This window comes from Micromys minutus (genome assembly GCF_963924665.1).
Source record: "Micromys minutus genome assembly, chromosome: 6".
NCBI classification, from domain to species: Eukaryota; Metazoa; Chordata; class Mammalia; order Rodentia; family Muridae; genus Micromys; species Micromys minutus.
In genome coordinates this window covers 62,153,147-62,170,847 of record NC_137975.1, presented here as the reverse complement: position 1 = coordinate 62,170,847, position 17,701 = coordinate 62,153,147, and the positions used below count along the sequence as shown (strand labels likewise).

The window sequence follows — 17,701 nt, the reverse complement described above, 5'->3', positions numbered from 1 at the left end:
ATCTCACTGGACCTAAATATATAGATATTTGGTAGGCTGTTTAATCTATATTTGTATAGTAATGTCTTGCTGCACTGGCTGAGGATGATAGGACAGAGTAGACAGAGTACATTCTTCCTCCTCTATTGAGACACAAAGCAGGGGTCTGTATTTAACATATTTGCAGGGAGAGTTTAAGAACTAGGCACAGGCTTACAGAGTAGAAGACACTGTAGGCTTGCACATGTCCAACCTTCCTGTCCTCTGTTACTCCCTCTGGAAGCAAAACTTTGTGTAGCATGTACTGTGGGAAGGTGGTTAGTACATCTTGAACTCTAACTACTGATGTGTCTAATCTTTACCTGTATATAGCACTGTGACCTCTGCTGTGTTCACTGTGGGAGACAACGTTGTGTCAGGCAGTGATGACCGCACAGTAAAAGTCTGGGATTTAAAAAATATGAGATCTCCAATTGCAACAATTCGTACAGACTCTGCCATTAATAGGTAAGAGTTGATTGTAATCTGTTCTCTTGTTTGATCATACAGCTTTAGGGAAGAGGGTTCAATATCCTGGGGAAAGATATTTTATTAATCCTCTTACGTAAATTCAGTATCTGTAACTACTTAAACTTACTCACTGTGTAGTATGTTAGTGTAGTCAGATAAGAGTCAGAAAAGGCCTTTGGTAGCCAGATAGATGTTTTAGGGCTTCATTAACTTACTGAGGCTCTGTTATTGAACAGTGTCTGGCTCTACTGTGCATGGGTGTGGAGACACTTGTGATCTGGCAATTAAATGTGCCGTAATCTCTTGTTCAGTGCATAGGCAGACTACTCCTGTGGTAAAGTTTACTCATTTTGTTAATCTTGAAATGTGAATTATTTTTTGTAAATTTAAAATATTACACTCAGTGTTATACAAACTTGTTTCTGTATCTTCTTTGTAGGATCAATGTATGTGTTGGCCAAAAAATCATAGCTCTCCCCCATGACAACCGGCAAGTGCGATTGTTTGACATGTCAGGCGTGCGACTAGCACGGCTTCCCCGGAGCAGCCGACAGGTATTGGTTACAGTGTGTTCATTATGAAAAGCAAAGGAGAATTTGTAGTTCCATGTTTTACATCAATGCTGCCTTGGAGAAATACAAACAGGCCACATGAAAACATTTAGAAGAAATAAAAATTAACTTTAGTATGTGTTTTATGAACTGATGAGCTAGTCATGTATTGATGAGAACTCCTGGAGATGGGATACCTACCTCCTCCTCTAACCAAAGAAACATCTTCCGATGGTGGGGTATCACCAGAAATAAAACCTCTATTTCCCTTACAAATTAGTGAATTGTCCCTTGCTACCATCAGATGTGAGATCCAGGAGTTCAGTAGGTGCTTTTGTCTGTTCTGTTCAGATCACCCCAGAGTACCTGCATTCATGGCTTCAGTTCAGCAGAGCAGAATCAGAATGTGTTCAAGGAGCACCTAGCCCTGGACCCTTAAAGCAGACCTTGGATGACTTTGATGCTCTGTGAAGTGGGGTCTGGGGCTTCAGGTTGTACTATGTGGGTTAGGGGGCTGAGGCCTCAGCTTGTAGTATATGGGTTGATAAGTAGTGGAGACAGTGGTCATAGTAAAGCCTCTTTTCATTTGGCTGCATATTTAACTGAGATCTCAGAGCAGTTAGGACACAACAGTATTTTAGTTGGGTTTACCATTGTTGTGATGAAATACCAAGACCAAACCAACTTGGAGAGGAAAGGTTTTATTTGGCTTATATGTCCATATCACTGTTCATCACTAAAGAAGTCAGAACAGGAGGAATTCAAGCAGGACAGGAACCTAGGGGCAGGAGCTGATGCAGAGGTCATGAAGGGGTGCTGCCTCCTGGCTTGCTCCTCAGGACTTCTTAGAGAACCTAGGACAACCAGCCAAGGGGTGAAACCATGCAAAACATGCTGGGCTACTCCACATCAATCACTAATTAAGACAATTAGCTGGATCTTTTGGAGACATTTTTCCTCAATTGAGGTTTCTTTTTTTCAAATGACTCTTGTCAAGCTTTATGTCAAGTTGACATAAAACTAGCCAGGACACTAGTCATTCTGCTTTGTTTCCCTTTGGATCTTCCCTGATGAGTCAGCCAGTATAGTCTGTTAATGGATCGATTCCCTGGTCCCTCCAGCTCACTTGTCTGTTTGCACATACACACTTCCTTTGAGTGTTGCTTGTGTACTTCACAACATTTCATCTGTTGTTGCCTGTTGGCTGCATTTCTTTTATTCCTCCCTGTTGATATGACTCCCACTTCATCATGTAATACTTCAGAGTACAGTTCACAAGCCAGCTCTGTATCAGTGTGTCCTGCAAACACTGAGCACTAAGGATGAGTTTGGAGAGGGAGTGTTAGCTACCAGCATGACACCTCTTTCTCTCTGGGTGGCACAGGAGTTCTCAAGCATGGCAGTCTTTCCAGCAGTGGTGTCTCAGCTACTCTTTGTTACCACTCACAAAAGTGTGCTGCCTAGGTTAATGTGATCTTTTTGTTCTTTGACTGTACTGTGTAAGGAAATGCTCATAAAAGCAGAGTAAAACATTTCACATTCCTACAAGGTCATGAAGTGTCTGCCCACCAAAGGTTTTACTTTTTCTACTTTTAATTATTTATATCCCAATTTTTGTTTCCCTCCTGGTACCCCCTCCTAGAGTTCTTTACCCCATCCTTTCCCCCCTTTGCCTCTGAGAGGGTATTTCTCACCATCCCCTTCCTCCATTATCTTCCTTTCCTGGGGCATCAAGTCTCTACAAGATTAGGCACATCCTTTCCCACTGAGGCCAGACAAGGCAGCCCTCTGCTACATATGTGCTGGGAACCTTGGACCATCCTATCCATGCTCTTTGTTTGGTGGCTTAGTCTCTGGGAGCTCCCAGGGGTCCAGGTTGGTTGACACTGTTGGTCTTCCTATGGAGTTGCCGTCCCCTTAAGCTCCTTCAGTCCTTCCCCTAACTCTTCAATAGGGGTCCCTGACCTTTCATTCAATGCTTGGCTGTAAATATCTGCATCTTTCTTAGTCAGCTGCTGGTAGGGCCTCTCAGAGGACAGCTAGGCTCCTATCTGCAAACACAATATCAGTAATAGAGTTAGGGTTTGGTACCCACCCATGGGGTTGATTTCCAAGCTGGGCTGATCACTGGCCAGCCATTCCTTCAATCTTTGTTCCATTTTTGACTCTGCATTTCTTTTAACGAGGAACAATTCTGGTTCAAATATTTTGAAGGTGGCTTCAAACCCCGACCCCCCGCCCCAAAGGGAGCACTGTTTCACTACTAGAGGTGGTCTCTTAAGGTTCTATGTCCCCTGTTAGGCATTTTGGGTAAAGTCACCCCCACTAAGACCTGGGATTCTCTCACACACAAGGTCTCTGGGATTTTTCTAGAGGTCCTTCCCACCTACTCCCTACCCCTGGCAGCCACATATTTTCATTAATTTCCCTGGCTCTCTGGGCTTCTCGCCTGTCACTCACCACACCTGATTCTGCTTCCCCTTTTCCCTACACCTCCCCTCTCCCACCCAGGTCCTTCCCTCCCTCTGTTTCCTATGATTATTTTGTTCCCCCTTTTAAGTGGGATTTAAGCATCCTTACATGGGCCTTCCTGGTTGTATAACTTCTTAGAGTCTGTGGGATGTATCATAAGTATTCTGTACTTTTTAGCTAATATCCACTTATCAGTGAGTACATACTATGCATGTCCTTTTGGGTCTGGGCTACCTCACTCTGGATGGTATTTTCTAGTTCCATCCATTTGCCTGCAGAATTCATGATGTCCTCGTTTTTATTAGCTGACTAGTATTCCATTGTGTAAATGAACTACATTTTCTGTATCTGTGCTTTGGTTGAGGGACATCTGGGTTGCTCCCAGTTTCTGGCTATTACAAATAAGGCTGCTATGAACATAGTGGACCACATGACCTTGTGGCATGGTAGAACATCTTTTAGGTATATGCCCAGGAGCAGTATAGCTGGGTCTTCAGGTAGAACTATTTCTAGTTTTTTGAGGAACTGCCAGATTGATTTCCAGTGGTTATATCCCATCAGCTATGGAGGATTGTCCCCCGTCTCCACATCCTCTTCAGCAGGTGCTGTCACTTAAGGTTTTGATCTTAGCCATTCTGACTGGTGTGAGGTGGAATCTCAGGGTCATTTTGACTTGTATTTCCCTGATGACTAAGGATGTTGAATCCCTTTTTAAGTGCTTCTCAGGCATTTGATATTCCTCTGTTGAGAATTCTGTGTTTAGCTCTGTACTCTATTTTTTTAATTGGATTATTTGTTTTTTTGAAGTCTAACTTCTTGAGTTCTTCATATATTTTGAATATTAGCCCTCTATTGGATATAGGGTTAGTGAAGATCTTTTTCTGTAGGTTGATGTTTTGTAATCTCACTAACATCAGGGTCTAGAAAAAGGATGCCCACTCTCTCCTTCCCTCTTCAATATAGTACTTGAACTCCAAGCTAGAGCAATAAGGATATTAAGGGGAAACAAATTGGAAAGGAAGAAGTCAATGTATCGCTATTTGTAGATGATATGATAGTATATATAAGTGACCCCTAAAATTCTATCAGAGAACTTCTATAGCTGATAATCAACTTCAGCTAAGTGACTGGATAAAATTAACTCAAACAGATGTTCTACATGCAGAAGAAAAAAATTGTTCTTTATCACCCTGCACAAAGCTCAAGTCCACTTGGATCAAGGCCCTCCACATAAAACCAGACACACTGAATGTAATAGAAGAGAAAGTTAGAAAGAGCCTCAAAGCAAAGTTTTAATCATACGTTCAGCATGGTGGGATACTCATGTCCTAAAATCTCTGTTACTATATAAAGAATGCTTTTGTGGGGAGACTGATGGCAGTGTGTGTTACTTTATATTTTCTGATGCTTTCTTTTTTTCCTCAAGAAAGTAAGGAGTAGAAAATTCCATGTAGAATCATCTGTAAAATATTCAGGATTTCTGGAATTGTAGAATTTTTGTTTTTTTGGGCCTGGGTTTATTCTTTTATATAGCAATATATGAAATAGGTTTAAGACTAATGAATAACATAGAACTTCATTTAGACCTGTTATACTTCTTTAAATAAGTGTAATTTTAATATCAGAACCTTTCAGCTAGACAGTGCTGGTTTTGTCTTGTAGCTGCCTTCAGCTGACGAGTTTTAAAAACAGAAAACCAGAACAGAGCATGTATGGGAAGCTTGTTTTCTTCACTACTGGGTTTTGAACCTGAAGGTTTCACTCCTGCTAAGTATTTGTTCTACTACTGAGTCACACTCCCAGCTCTTTAAATGTTACTGTCGGACAGTGTCCTATTAAATTGCCTGGGCTGGTATCAGCTTTGACCCTCCTCCTTGAGCCCCCTAAAGTAGCTAGATTACAGGTGTGTATTGCCACTTGTCTAGTGAAAAGGACAGCTACTTTAAAATGTTTTATTTTGGGGAGTGTAGGTAGCATTCCCAAGTGTTTCAGGGATGCATGCTCTGGGGACTGTTAATAAGAGCTGCAGCTCCTGAGGACCAGTGATTTCTAATCTGTAGGTTTGCAGATATGATGGGATCCTGTGTGGTCAGAGTTTCTGGGCTTTTAAAGAAGGAATGCCTGTTGTGACTATCCACAGTAGGGTTGAGTAGCTCAACTCTATGTTAGTGGACTATCCCCTTTTCTGGGTACTCAGTGCTGTGACTAATGATGTGTGACTCCTCTTTCTTTCTTTCTTTCTTTCTTTTTTTTTTTTAACTTTATTTTTAAAAAACAAAGATAAAAGAACAAATTTTAAGAATTTTTGCATAAATGTATACAAATACATTTTTGTCAGCGCTTGGCTTTTTTTTTTTTTTTAAAGGTTTGATATTCTGCATTAAGGTCTTACTAGTTACAGTGAGCAAAAAGTACATGTAAAACAGGATGTAACCCAGAATTAGTCAAAGTATTCTTGGAGTTTAAGGATTGAGTATAATTTTTTTTTTCTTTTCTTTTCTTGAACTTCACACAGTCTGTGAGTTGTTTCTGGGGTAGGCTGAGCTTTCTGGGGTTAGTATTCCATTATCAGTGACTGCATTTTATGTCTGTTCTTTTGTGACTGGGTTACCTCACTCAGGATGATATTCTCTAGATGCAACCATTTTCTTAAGAATTTGGTTAAGTCATTGTTTCTGATAGCTGAGTAGTATTCCATTGTGTAAATGTACCACAAATTTTGTATCCATCATCGACTGAAGGACATCTGGGTTCTTTCCAGCTTCTGGCTATTATAAATAGAACTGCTATGAACATTGTGGTGCATGTATCTTTGTTGTATATTGGATTGTCTCTGGGGTATATGCCAAGAAGTGGAATATCTGGATGTCCAATTTTCTGAGGAATCGCCAGACTGATTTCCAGAGTGGTTGTATCAGTTTACAACCCTACCAACAGTGGAGAAGTGTTCCTCTTTCTCCACAGCCTCGCCAGTATCTGCTGTCATCTGAGTTTTGGATCTTGGCCAATCTGACTGGTGTGAGGTAGAATCTTAGGGTTGTTTTAATTTGCATTTCCCTGATGGCTAAGGATGTCGAGCACTTCCTTAGATGTTTCTCAGCCATTCGATATTCCTCAATTGAGAATGTTTTGTTTAGCTCTGTACTCCATTTTTTAAATAGGGTTGTTTGATTCTCTGGTGTCTAGCTTTTTGAGTTCTTTGTATACCTTGGATATTAGGCCTCTATCTGATGTGGAGTTGGTAAAGATCTTTTCCCATTCTGTTAGCTGCCGTTTTGTTTTCTTGACAGTGTCCTTAGCCTTACAGAAACTTTGCAATCTCATTAAGTTTCATTTGTTAATCTTTGACCTTAGAGCATGAGCCATTGGTGTTTTGTTCAGAAAATTTTCTCCATTCCTCTTTCATCTTTAGTGAGTCTTGTCAACCTGATGTGATTCTTAGCTCTTCCTTTGGTAGCTCTTAGCTACATGGACATTTCTTTCTTTCTTTCTTTCTTTCTTTCTTTCTTCCTTCCTTCCTTCCTTCCTTCCTTCCTTCCTTCCTTCCTTCCTTCCTTCCTTCCTTCCTTAAGGTTTTTGTTTTGTTTTGTTTTTTAAATTTTATTTAATGTATATCCACATGTATACCTGCATACCAGAAGAGGGCATCAGATCTGAAAATGGATGGGTGTGAGCCACCAAGTGGTTACTGAGAATTGAACTCAGGACTTCTGGAAGGGCAGCCAGTGCTCTTAACTGCTGAGCCATCTCTCTAGCCTGGCCATTTTCTTTCATCCATTTGTCTAGTACCTGTTTTTGGTATTCTGTGAAAATACCCTACATTTACCTTTTAAGTAGTTTCTGTCCTAAGTCTGGCTTTATTGCCAACTAATGGATGTAGATGTGTTTTCTTCCTTTTCTTTAAAAGACAGTTTTTGGAGCATGGTTGGGTTCCCTGTATTTGTAAACATTATTTATATCGAATGTTTTTACAGTAGAACATCTTACTTGATGAGTAACTGTCATTCTCACTCAATTCTTATGCTTTATTGTATAACCGTAACATACTAGAGCTATTGCATTAATTTATGGTTAACCCCTGATGTGTGGTGTATAGATATTCTTAAGTGTTGGGCATTACTTTAAGTGCTCAAATATCTGTGTACATACACAATGTATCACACTGTAAGTTTTGTAAACCATTTTGTAGTAATTTCCTCTAATATTCTGATATTTACTTAGAAATTCAAAGGATTCTAGAATCTAGACAAAAGGTCATTTATTTTTGTTTCATTTTGTAATATATATATATATATATATATATATATATATATATACATATATCTTTTATTGTTGGAACTATTTACTAAATGATACTTGAGGTCTTTGAATTTGGTTTAATATGTCTGAAAATATGTCTTCTAGCTTCATTTGTTCATTTAAAAATTCCAGAGTGATCATTGTTATGTGTGTGACTACAAGCTTAGTCATTTTCTCAAAAGACTAGTCATGACTTTTGGTATGAGCTCCCCCCATTTACTCACCCGTTCCAGTGGTGCACATTGCTCTACCTGTGTAGTGGTTGGTTCTGAAAGCCTCTTGCCATGCATAGTAGTGTTTGGTTCCCTTGAATTACATGTATGTTGAGTTTTCGCTATTACACTATTCATTTAAGGAATGTAGCTTGCATGGCGCAAGTGTTAAAGTTTGTTTCAGGAATGATGCATTAATTTTTCTTTGTGTGTTCATTCCTAGGGTCACAGACGAATGGTGTGCTGCTCAGCGTGGAGTGAAGACCACCCCATATGCAATCTATTTACATGTGGGTTCGATAGGCAAGCTATTGGTTGGAACATCAATATTCCTGCATTGTTACAAGAAAAATAAGTCACTGGTGTTCCTTAGCTCGAAGTTTGCCATGGACTTTTGATTCATGCAGGCTCTTCTGCATATTAATCAGCCATTATAGTGAGCGTTTGACCCTGGGAAGGGTGCCTTGTATATGTTCCTTTCACATTGTGCCCAGCTTGCATGAAGTGTACAGAGAGATGTATGATTCTGTTCTTCATTTTTGTCTTGTGTGTATTGGCGTCCTCTGGTCAGTAGAAGTGAAGCTCGCCTCCCATGTAGCATACAAAATGCTTTGAGTCTTTGACGCTGACAGATGAGCAGTAGGGCATTACATTACATCGTATGAATCAAATGTGAACTGTGTATTTGTTGTGAGCATAGACAGTCTGTTACATTGTCTGGAGTAACTACATAACTACCTTGTCCTGGGAAGACTGCAGAGCTCATTTGCATTGGCTGGCAAGAGGCAGGACTGACAAAGATTTCATATTTAGTTTATGTAAAGTTGTAGAATGTGCTGTTTTGTAATTCCATTTCAACTCTTGACTTCTGTTCCAGTTCTGTAAAAGTAACCTGGATTTGCGACATTTGTGCAGAACTTCTTTTGAGAAGAAAATGTTTCTGCTATTTTATAGACAATTATTTCAATCTCTTGAGGTCTCATACAAGCAAACTTTAAAATACAATTATCTAATCACTGACTTTAGACATAAAGCAAAATTCAAAGCACTTTAATTTATAGCTGTGGTTATAAACAGTTTTTAGAAGTTTCAAATGATTTATCCATTGAATGTGACTTGACCTTTATACAAAGGCCCTGCTACCTGAAGACAAAAATCTTATTTATTTTCTACATCTTTGGTTTTCATATTTTTAAATGGGTTCACTTCCTTGGTGGTGTTTGAGAGCCAAGAATGCAAATAAATGAGCACTACCTCAAAATAAATATTGGGAAACCTTTGGAGTCTCACTGCTGCATAGGTAAAGCACTTGATTTAAAGCTGGAATATTGACTTCAAGGTAGAAGACAAGAAAGAACAACCATACCATATGTACCTTGGAGGTGAAAGGCTTTCTAGGTGGCCTGGGAAGGTGATAGCCATGCCAGACAGTTCATAGGCCACAGAAGCGCTTGTCTTGAACAGCCTGGAGACCTCTCAGCACCAGTCCTTCTACTGCATGAGTGAGCCTTTTGTTCTCGCCTAAGATCACTATTCATCTGATGTCTGTAAGTTTGTGTTCCTTATAGAGTTACAGTTATGGTAAAGAGACATCTCAGTTACTGCCCCTCGTATGTTAATCCTTTACGTACTGCCCTTCAGAGAGTGGCCACTTAGGGAGAAGAGGAGAGGAATATTCTGTCCTGGTTACCTCACCTCTCACCCCTTCCCCAGTCCCTGGTTTTCTCTTTTGGGTGGCACAGGAGAGCACCTGAACTAGTAAATGGTAGGAAGTTGGGTATAAGATGTGTGATGTGCATAGAACATTTGAGTGGCACTTGCCAGGAGTGGGAACTTGGTTATTGGCATCTTTGACTTGGGCACCAATGTTGCTAATCTTAGGAACTTTGTATCTGACTCTTTTAGAGCAATTCTTTGAGTAATTTTTTGTTTTTGTTTTGTTTTGTTTTCCAACTTAAAAAAAAAAAAGAGGTTGTATTTTTAAAGTCTGACCGTTTCTGATCACCAGTTTCACCATGGTGTATTTGAGAGCTGGGTCAGGCTGGTCACTGTAGTTGGTTAGCATTTTAAGAGCCAGCTCTGGCTGTCTTGAATGTATTTGCTTGATGGTGGAGTACTGTATGATGGTGTTCCTGGTGGCCTGCTTTACTTTACAGCCACTCAGGGTTTCCGTATCCCCTCCAGTCCACTCTATTCAGAGTTGTTAATGTCGGTGACAAGCCACGTTCTTATGTTCTTTGCATCTTAATCTGAAAGTCTAGGTTTAGTTAGGAGCATTAAAAAAGTGTATGCAAATACAAACAGCAAAATCAAACATAAGACCTACCAGACACAATTTTAGAGCTTTAAAAATCGTTATTGGTGATCATCAACTTGTGTGTAGACTAGTGACCTTCACCTTGGCTGCTTGTTTTCTTTGGCTAACTGGAGGGACCAGCCTCTGACTCAGACATGAGGCTTCCCACTCGTTTCCACGAGGGCAGAAGACCCTAATGGTGCTCAGTGAGAGTGCTCAGGAGCAGGACGTGACTTATTTTAACTGTCTGTCATCTGTTCTCAATGCACTGCTGTGACCACAGTGTTATCTAGAGTTGGTGATGGGCATGGGCTTGAGCTCATGGATGCTGTCAGGCCTGTGTGCCTGTGGCTCAGGAGAAGTCGTGCTGTCAGCCACAGGTAATCTTCGTACAAATAGTGTTTGGAATTAGGAACACTATTATGTGCTGCAGTGTCCAGAATTTCATTTGATGATGGAGGAGAAATGTGGTTTCTAAATGTGCATTAATACAAAATTTCTCAAGAGGTTTGTTGGACAGAATCTCTCTGCCCCTACCGTAACCGATGCATATCAATTTCTGTAGAGTCAAAAAAGCTTTGTACATATTTGGGAATCTGAAGACTTATGTAAATCATTTGTTACTTAAATCTGTGAAAAAAGGTTTTATTCTGTTTTGTTTTTTGGAGGGAAAAGTGCATTTATAAGTGTTCTGTGGAATCAGTTATTTTTACTGTAGTGATGTAACTGTTTGTAAATGTTCAGTGTCTTCATTGCAATACAGAGTTCATTAAAACATCCGTGTTCCATAATTACTATTATAAAGATTTATGTTACTGAGAGTCTCGTGTTCTTACTCCTCCTCTCATGTTTACTTTGTGAAGCATTGTGGAGTTATAGAAATATCATAGCTGTCCAGAAACTGAGTGAATTGCTTAATGCCTGTTTGAAAATATTTTTATCTTAGCCTTACAACTCAGTCATACTTTTTTTATCTGTTTAGTTTTCAATGGAAAGACTAGCATTGGTAAGACTCTATCAGACTCTCCTATAACATAAGGTCCATAGATCTTGTTTTTTCCTAATAACTTAGGATTAAAAAAAAAAAAAAACTATTTCAAAACTGGGAACATTTCAATTATGCACAAAGAGCATGGGCCATGTTCTGGAAAGGAACTGAAAATGAAGTCATGAAGGTTGCAAGATTTACATTTAGCTTCATTAAGATAACTTTTGTTAAGCAGCTTTGGTCAAAATGACACAGATTACAGGGATCTTTGGCATGCTGAGCCTCCTGTGTGGAAGAAGTGATAACTATTTTAGGGACTCAGGACTTGTGGGCCTAGATAGAGAAGTGTTCGGTAGCCCTGTCACATCGTTTAGCCAAGAAACCTTTGTTAAGGTGACGTGTAACGAAGACCTGAGTGTTATGTGTAGATAGGAATTTGCAGGACCGGCTCCTGCTGGTAGGCTGCTGCATGCAGACTCGACACTGGTACTGCCCACAGCGTGGCGGTGCATGGGGTGAGGAGGTGGGTGTCCTGGGCTGGGGTGCCACCTCACTCAGAGGCTTTGGTACCAAGTGTGGATTTCATTCCCCACTTGTTGCTTCTTCATGGAGATGGGGTTGTGGTTTATTTTGGGGTTAACAGTTCTTGCAGGAAGAAAGCATTATTTCAGCCACAATCCAAAATGTATCCGGAGAGCTGCCTATTCTAACTTTGTGAACACATTTGTCAGGGTCTCTAAGACGTTTACGATACTGATGGTAAGGGTTTTCCCTTTGAAAAACAGTACATTAGGAAGTTTCAATCCTGTGAGATGTTCAGTTAGCATTGCTAAATTAATTTGGCTTGTTTACTCATAGATACTTTGTCACCACACTTAGCACTGTCACTGCAGTGTTGGCACTGTGCCCATGTCTCAGCCACAGACACCCAGTAGGAGCAGTGCCCCCCCACCTTTATGGCCAATCAGGATTCTCCCTTAAAATTTTGGACTGAGAACTGATTAAGCCTCCCCCCTCCTCTCTCTCTCTCACTCTCTCTGGTTTTTGGCTCTTTTATTTATCTCAACGATTCTGTTGCAGAGCAACTCATTCCACATGTAACTGTTAGCGATCACTTAGGAATATCCAAAATGAAAACAAAAAAATAGCAAAAATATGTATATTCTCTCCTTTCACCCCAGTTTACATGGAAGAGACAGCAATTCACTGTAGGAATCCCCTCTAACGGTAGGCCAGTCACATCGGTGTAGTTCTTGGTTTCCCTTTCACATTGTAATCCCTTTAAATATTCCAAGATCTTAGTCCAGTTCTCAGAAATTTGTGTTGAATGGGAGTAATTTGTAAATTGAGCTTCAAGACTACAAAATTTCCTAAGAGATTCCAACGATTAGCCAAAGCTAACAGCGCCAATGATATAGACAATCTGAGAAGCATCCAAGGGCTTCTCATTTCATCTTCATGACTAACACTCTTTTTTTAAAAAAATTTTTATTAGATACTCTCTGTATTTACATTTGAAATGTTATCCTCTTTACCCACCCTGATTCTCTCTCCCCTCCCCCTCTACTTGTCTTCACAAAGGTGCGCTCACTCCCAATCACCCTCTCCACCCTTGGCATTCCCCTACATTGGGAAAAAGTTCCCTCCCTGGACCAAAGGCCTCTTCTCACACTGATGCCAGACACAGCTATTCCCCGCTGCATATGCAACTGGAGCCATGGGCCTCTCAATGTGTGCTCAATGGTTGGTGTTCAAGTCCATAGGAGGCCAGTTTCTCTTAAGTAGACTGTAAAGCTCTAGGAATTATTAGTGATTCTGCCTTAAATCCAAGTGAAAAACAATGGAATGTTTCAAAATGTGTTTCAGTGAGAAGCTACATGTAAAATTAGGGAGGAAATGGTTTTAAAATGAGCGAAAGGCACCAGCAGACTGTTATGCCTGATTAATGTTACTGGCTTATTAACTTTCTTTAATTGGGGCATTGAGTTAGTGATAGCAGTATTTTTAAGTTAGTAAATGTAAATTTTCCAAGTAGAATCACTTAAAAATAACAATAAACACATTGTGGGCTCCAATGTGGCTCAGCAATTAATAGTGCTTGCTGCTCTTTTAGAAGACTAGAATTTGGTTCCCAGCATCCATATGGGGTAGCTCTCAACTACCCAAAACTCCAGCTCCAGTGGATCTGATGCACTCTTCTGGCCTCCTTGGACAAACAACACACACACACACACACAACAACAACAACAACACATTAAAATAATAGAAAGTGGCTACTCGGTTCATCAGTAACTACCAAAGGTAGTGTTAAAGATACTAGTGTGTGTGTGTGTGTGTGTGTCTGTATGACTGAATTTGTTTAGAAGAGCAGTCAATAAAAATGTATTAGCCATACTATAAAGAATTAGGAAAATTACATTAAAAGCAAAGGGGTTTACTTATTTTTAAGTAAAATAATGGATTTCATTCATTGCCAGACATCATAGAAACAACTCGAGGTGAAGATCAGTAGTCACATATATAGGAAGATTGTATAGGATACCAAATCAAAGTTGTATGTCGACAGGACAACTAGAAGCTGGGCAGCAGGTAAGGATGGAGACCAGAAAGCAGGAATGAGACCAGTCGTTAGATTGGAGGATCTGCTAAGGAGCCACTGGAACTTTTACATAGTGTTGTCTGGGATGGGAAATACTGCAGTGACCTTGGGAAAATCATGTGCTACAGTGTTTATCTCCATAATCCAGCAGTTACACGGAGAAGCCATCCATGGGGGCAGGCATATGTAAGTGAGTAAATCTACACAGTGAAATATTACTATCAGTTAAACCCAAGGAGCCACCTTACTATTTTTGGTCTTTGGACCCTTAATGGTGATTAAAACTGTAACCCTGTCTGTCTGTCTTTCCATCAGAATTACACATCTAATCACATAGGAGCAAAAATGCAAGATCTAGTCTAACATTTTCTGGGCTGGCATGGTCAAGGTAGAAAGGCAGAGGATCAGCTAGGGAAAGCTCTGGCTTTGCAAGTTCCATGTTTAATTTGTGTAAGTTTTAAGAAGTGTGTGTGCATACATGCATACATGTGGAGGTCGAAAGACGACTTTGGAGTAGGCTCTCTCTGTGCTTATGCAGATTGCTGGGGTTGAACTCTGGTCACTAGGCTCACTCACCAAGTGCTTTTACCTGCTGAGCCATCTTGCTGCTCCCATCTGTACGGGTGGTAAGAACGCAAATCTTGCTGTTTCAGTTTTTCATAATTTATAACAAATATAATAGTATGTAGTTGAGCAATTTTTAAAATTAAAAAGAAAATGTGTACTATTTCAAATTTCAAATGTATGCTATTCAGATATGTAAAGTGAATGCTGATACTTTATGATAGCCTCTTTTGAACTTATCATCCAACCTTATTTTATTCACTTCAGATAGTTTGGTCCTTCCTTTGTTTATGAACATCTCATCCTCAGTCATTCAGTTTGTACATATTCCATAGGAGGCTATGAAGCCAATTTTGTGTTTTTGAAAAAATGGTCACTAAGGAAATTGTACAAAGGCAGTATGCTATATACCGTGTCAGAATTGGGTTGTTTTCAAATACAGTTTACAACTCCGTGTGTCCAAGCAGGAAATGTAATAAGGATTTCATTTACCAGGTGTGAACATAAAACAACAAAGGAGGTTTCTTATGTCGCTCTTATACTGAGCCCGAAGATCATTTCAGATCTGGGAGGCGGTCCAAGAATTGTGTTGAGCAGAGATGTATATTTATTCTTTCAGTTTGTGTTTTGAGAAAACAGCATCTTGGGGATAGGTAGGGATGTTCTGCAGTAATGAACCATTTTCTCCTACACAAATGCTTTCCACATTTTCTGATTCCAAAGTTGATTCTTCAATAATATTAAAACGTTCTTGCAGCAGGGCTGGGTGTAGCTCAGGGGTGTGTAGTGCTTGGGTTTTATCCCTAGCTCTGCAGAACAGCAAAATGTGCAGTTGGTAATGTATCTTCCTCCTTTAACTAGTTCTTGTTAGATGGAGCTAAATTCACTTCCCCTCTGTTTTTCAACAGCTCTGTGGGGCTGTAATTGACACACGACACTAAACACAGTGTTGGGCTTGACGACCTTTACCGTATATATTTACCCATTATTACGTTCTCTGATCCCCTTTCTGTCCTTCATCCCTAACTCCACCCTTTCTTCTCTCCCTTCCCTCCTGTCCCGCTGTGTAGCTCATAATCTTGCAAACTGGGATTGCAGTTGTAATGTAGGATTAAATGTCTGTGCCATCAAAGTTTCATTTGCCTATTACTTTTTCAAATATTTCATCTGACCTTGTTCCTTGTTCTCTTCCAGTAATCAATCTATCCATCCAGTTGCCTGATGTTTTTCTACAATGGACTCTTCATATTTTCTTTCTGTCCCCTTTCTCCTTGTGTCCGAAATATTTTATTCTGCATTTTAAAATGTTTTATATTTACCCAGGCATTGTGTATATGCTTTTGGTCCCAGCACTAGAAAAGAAGAGTCAGAGGGCAGAGGATCACTGTGTTTTCAAGGCCAGCCTGGTTGACATGGCAAATTCCAGGACAGTCCAGGCTACATAGTGAGATCCAGCCTCAAAAATCATTATGTATGTGTGTATTTATTATGTGTGTATATTCTGTGGCATGTATGTGGAAGTCAGGACAACTTAATCAGAGTCTTTTCTTCTCTGTGGGTTCTGGGGCTTGAACTCATGTCAGACTTGGAAGCAAGCATTTTTAACCATTGAACCATCTTGCTAGACCATTTTTTGGGTTTTTAAATTGACACATAAAATATATATGTTTAAATTGAAACTGTATATAATATAATATTATAAACATATATACACACAAATGCACACATATGTGTAGTACCTTGTGATGTTTGGATATAGGAATATATATATATATATATATATATATATATATATATATATATATATATATATATATGTGTGTGTGTGTGTGTGTGTATGTGTGTGTGTGTGTGTGTGTGTGTGTACGTGTGTGTATGTTCATATGTTTGTGTATATGTATTTCTATATATGTATATATCCCAGTATATATCCCCATATATGTATGAAGTGCTGTGATGTTTGGATACAAGGGTACATTGTATAGTATTAAAATTGGGTAAATATATCTGTACAAACATTTCTTGCTGGTCATCCTGGTTTTTAGTTGTATATAGATTTTGATTACCTACAGCCACACTACAGCAGAACTGACATAACCTGCTTAAGTATAAAAGTACCATTGACTGGCTTTCCTCACCCTTCCTTTCCTCTAGTCACTGCCATTCTACTCAGCTTCTAGAGGGTCAGTCTTTTCATGTCCCACATGTGGGGGAGGATTTCTGTGCTTGTGTGTCACTGGATTCTATTCACATTGATGCAGATAACAAGATTTCATTGCTTTTGATGGCTAAAAAGAATTCATGTGTCTGTCTGTGTGACTGTGCATGTCTCTGTCTGCCACTGTATGTGTTTATGTGTGTGTCCCTGTGGGTGTGTTTCTCTCTCTCTCTCTCTCTCTCTCTCTCTCTCTCTCTCTCTCTCTCTCTCTGTGTGTGTGTGTGTGTGTGTGTAAGCCAGAGTCTATTTAAGCATTCATTAGTCTGACCTAATCTCTTGACTGTTGGGAGGAGTGCTGCTGTAAACATGGGGATGCAGCTCTCTTTCCTGTGCTTCACTTAAGTGCCCAGTGGTGGGATTTTTGGATCACTGGATAGTTTTATTTTTATTTAGGCGAAGGAATTTTCATACTTCTTTTATAGTATGAAATATATATACTACCTAACCTTCCTCCAACAGTGTACAAGTATGCCCCTTCCTGTACATCCTCACCAACACTGTCATCTTTTGGCTTTTTGATCATAGCTTCTGTAATAAACCTGATGCTTGTGTGTTGTAACCTTGTATTTAACATCAGCTCTGTCCCATGTCTTTTTAAGTTGGACTGAAGTTGTCACCTCCGTTAGTGTCTTCTTTACTCATCAGTTTAACTGTGTGGAACATATGGAGAACAATTAACATAGTGTTTAGTGTGTTTGCCAAGTCTGACAACTGAAAGTTTTATGAATTTCTTTTTCAATTTTAATTCTAATTTTCTATTTCTTATATAGCTGGTGAGATTTGATTATGTTAATGAATTTTATCTTTAAATGTGCTAGATATTTTAATATTTCTACAAATCTTCTTGATCTTGGGCCAATCATATGGTTATTTTTAAATTCTTTGGTTCTTTTTATTTTGCTGTTATTGTTGTAGTTTGTTTGTTTTTGGATCTTGTTTTTAAGATGTGTTAGGTAGAACAAGAATGATGCTTTCCCCACAGTTAGGTACTTTATACAACAGAGGAAAGATCT

The 17,701-nt window shown here is 39.5% G+C and overlaps 1 protein-coding gene across 2 annotated transcripts in view; it reads left to right on the top strand.

The window, feature by feature from the left end:
• WDR37 (WD repeat domain 37) overlaps positions 1-11,140 on the top strand; it is a 60,326-nt gene extending 49,186 nt beyond the window's left edge. For both annotated transcript variants that reach the window (XM_080917867.1, XM_080917866.1), the window contains exons 12-14: positions 352-486; positions 929-1,043; positions 8,247-11,140. In XM_080917867.1, the coding sequence (XP_080773993.1) occupies positions 352-486; positions 929-1,043; positions 8,247-8,378 (382 nt within the window). In that variant the 3' untranslated portion in view covers positions 8,379-11,140. The remainder of the gene's footprint in view (positions 1-351; positions 487-928; positions 1,044-8,246) is intronic.
• Positions 11,141-17,701: the final 6,561 nt, after the last annotated feature.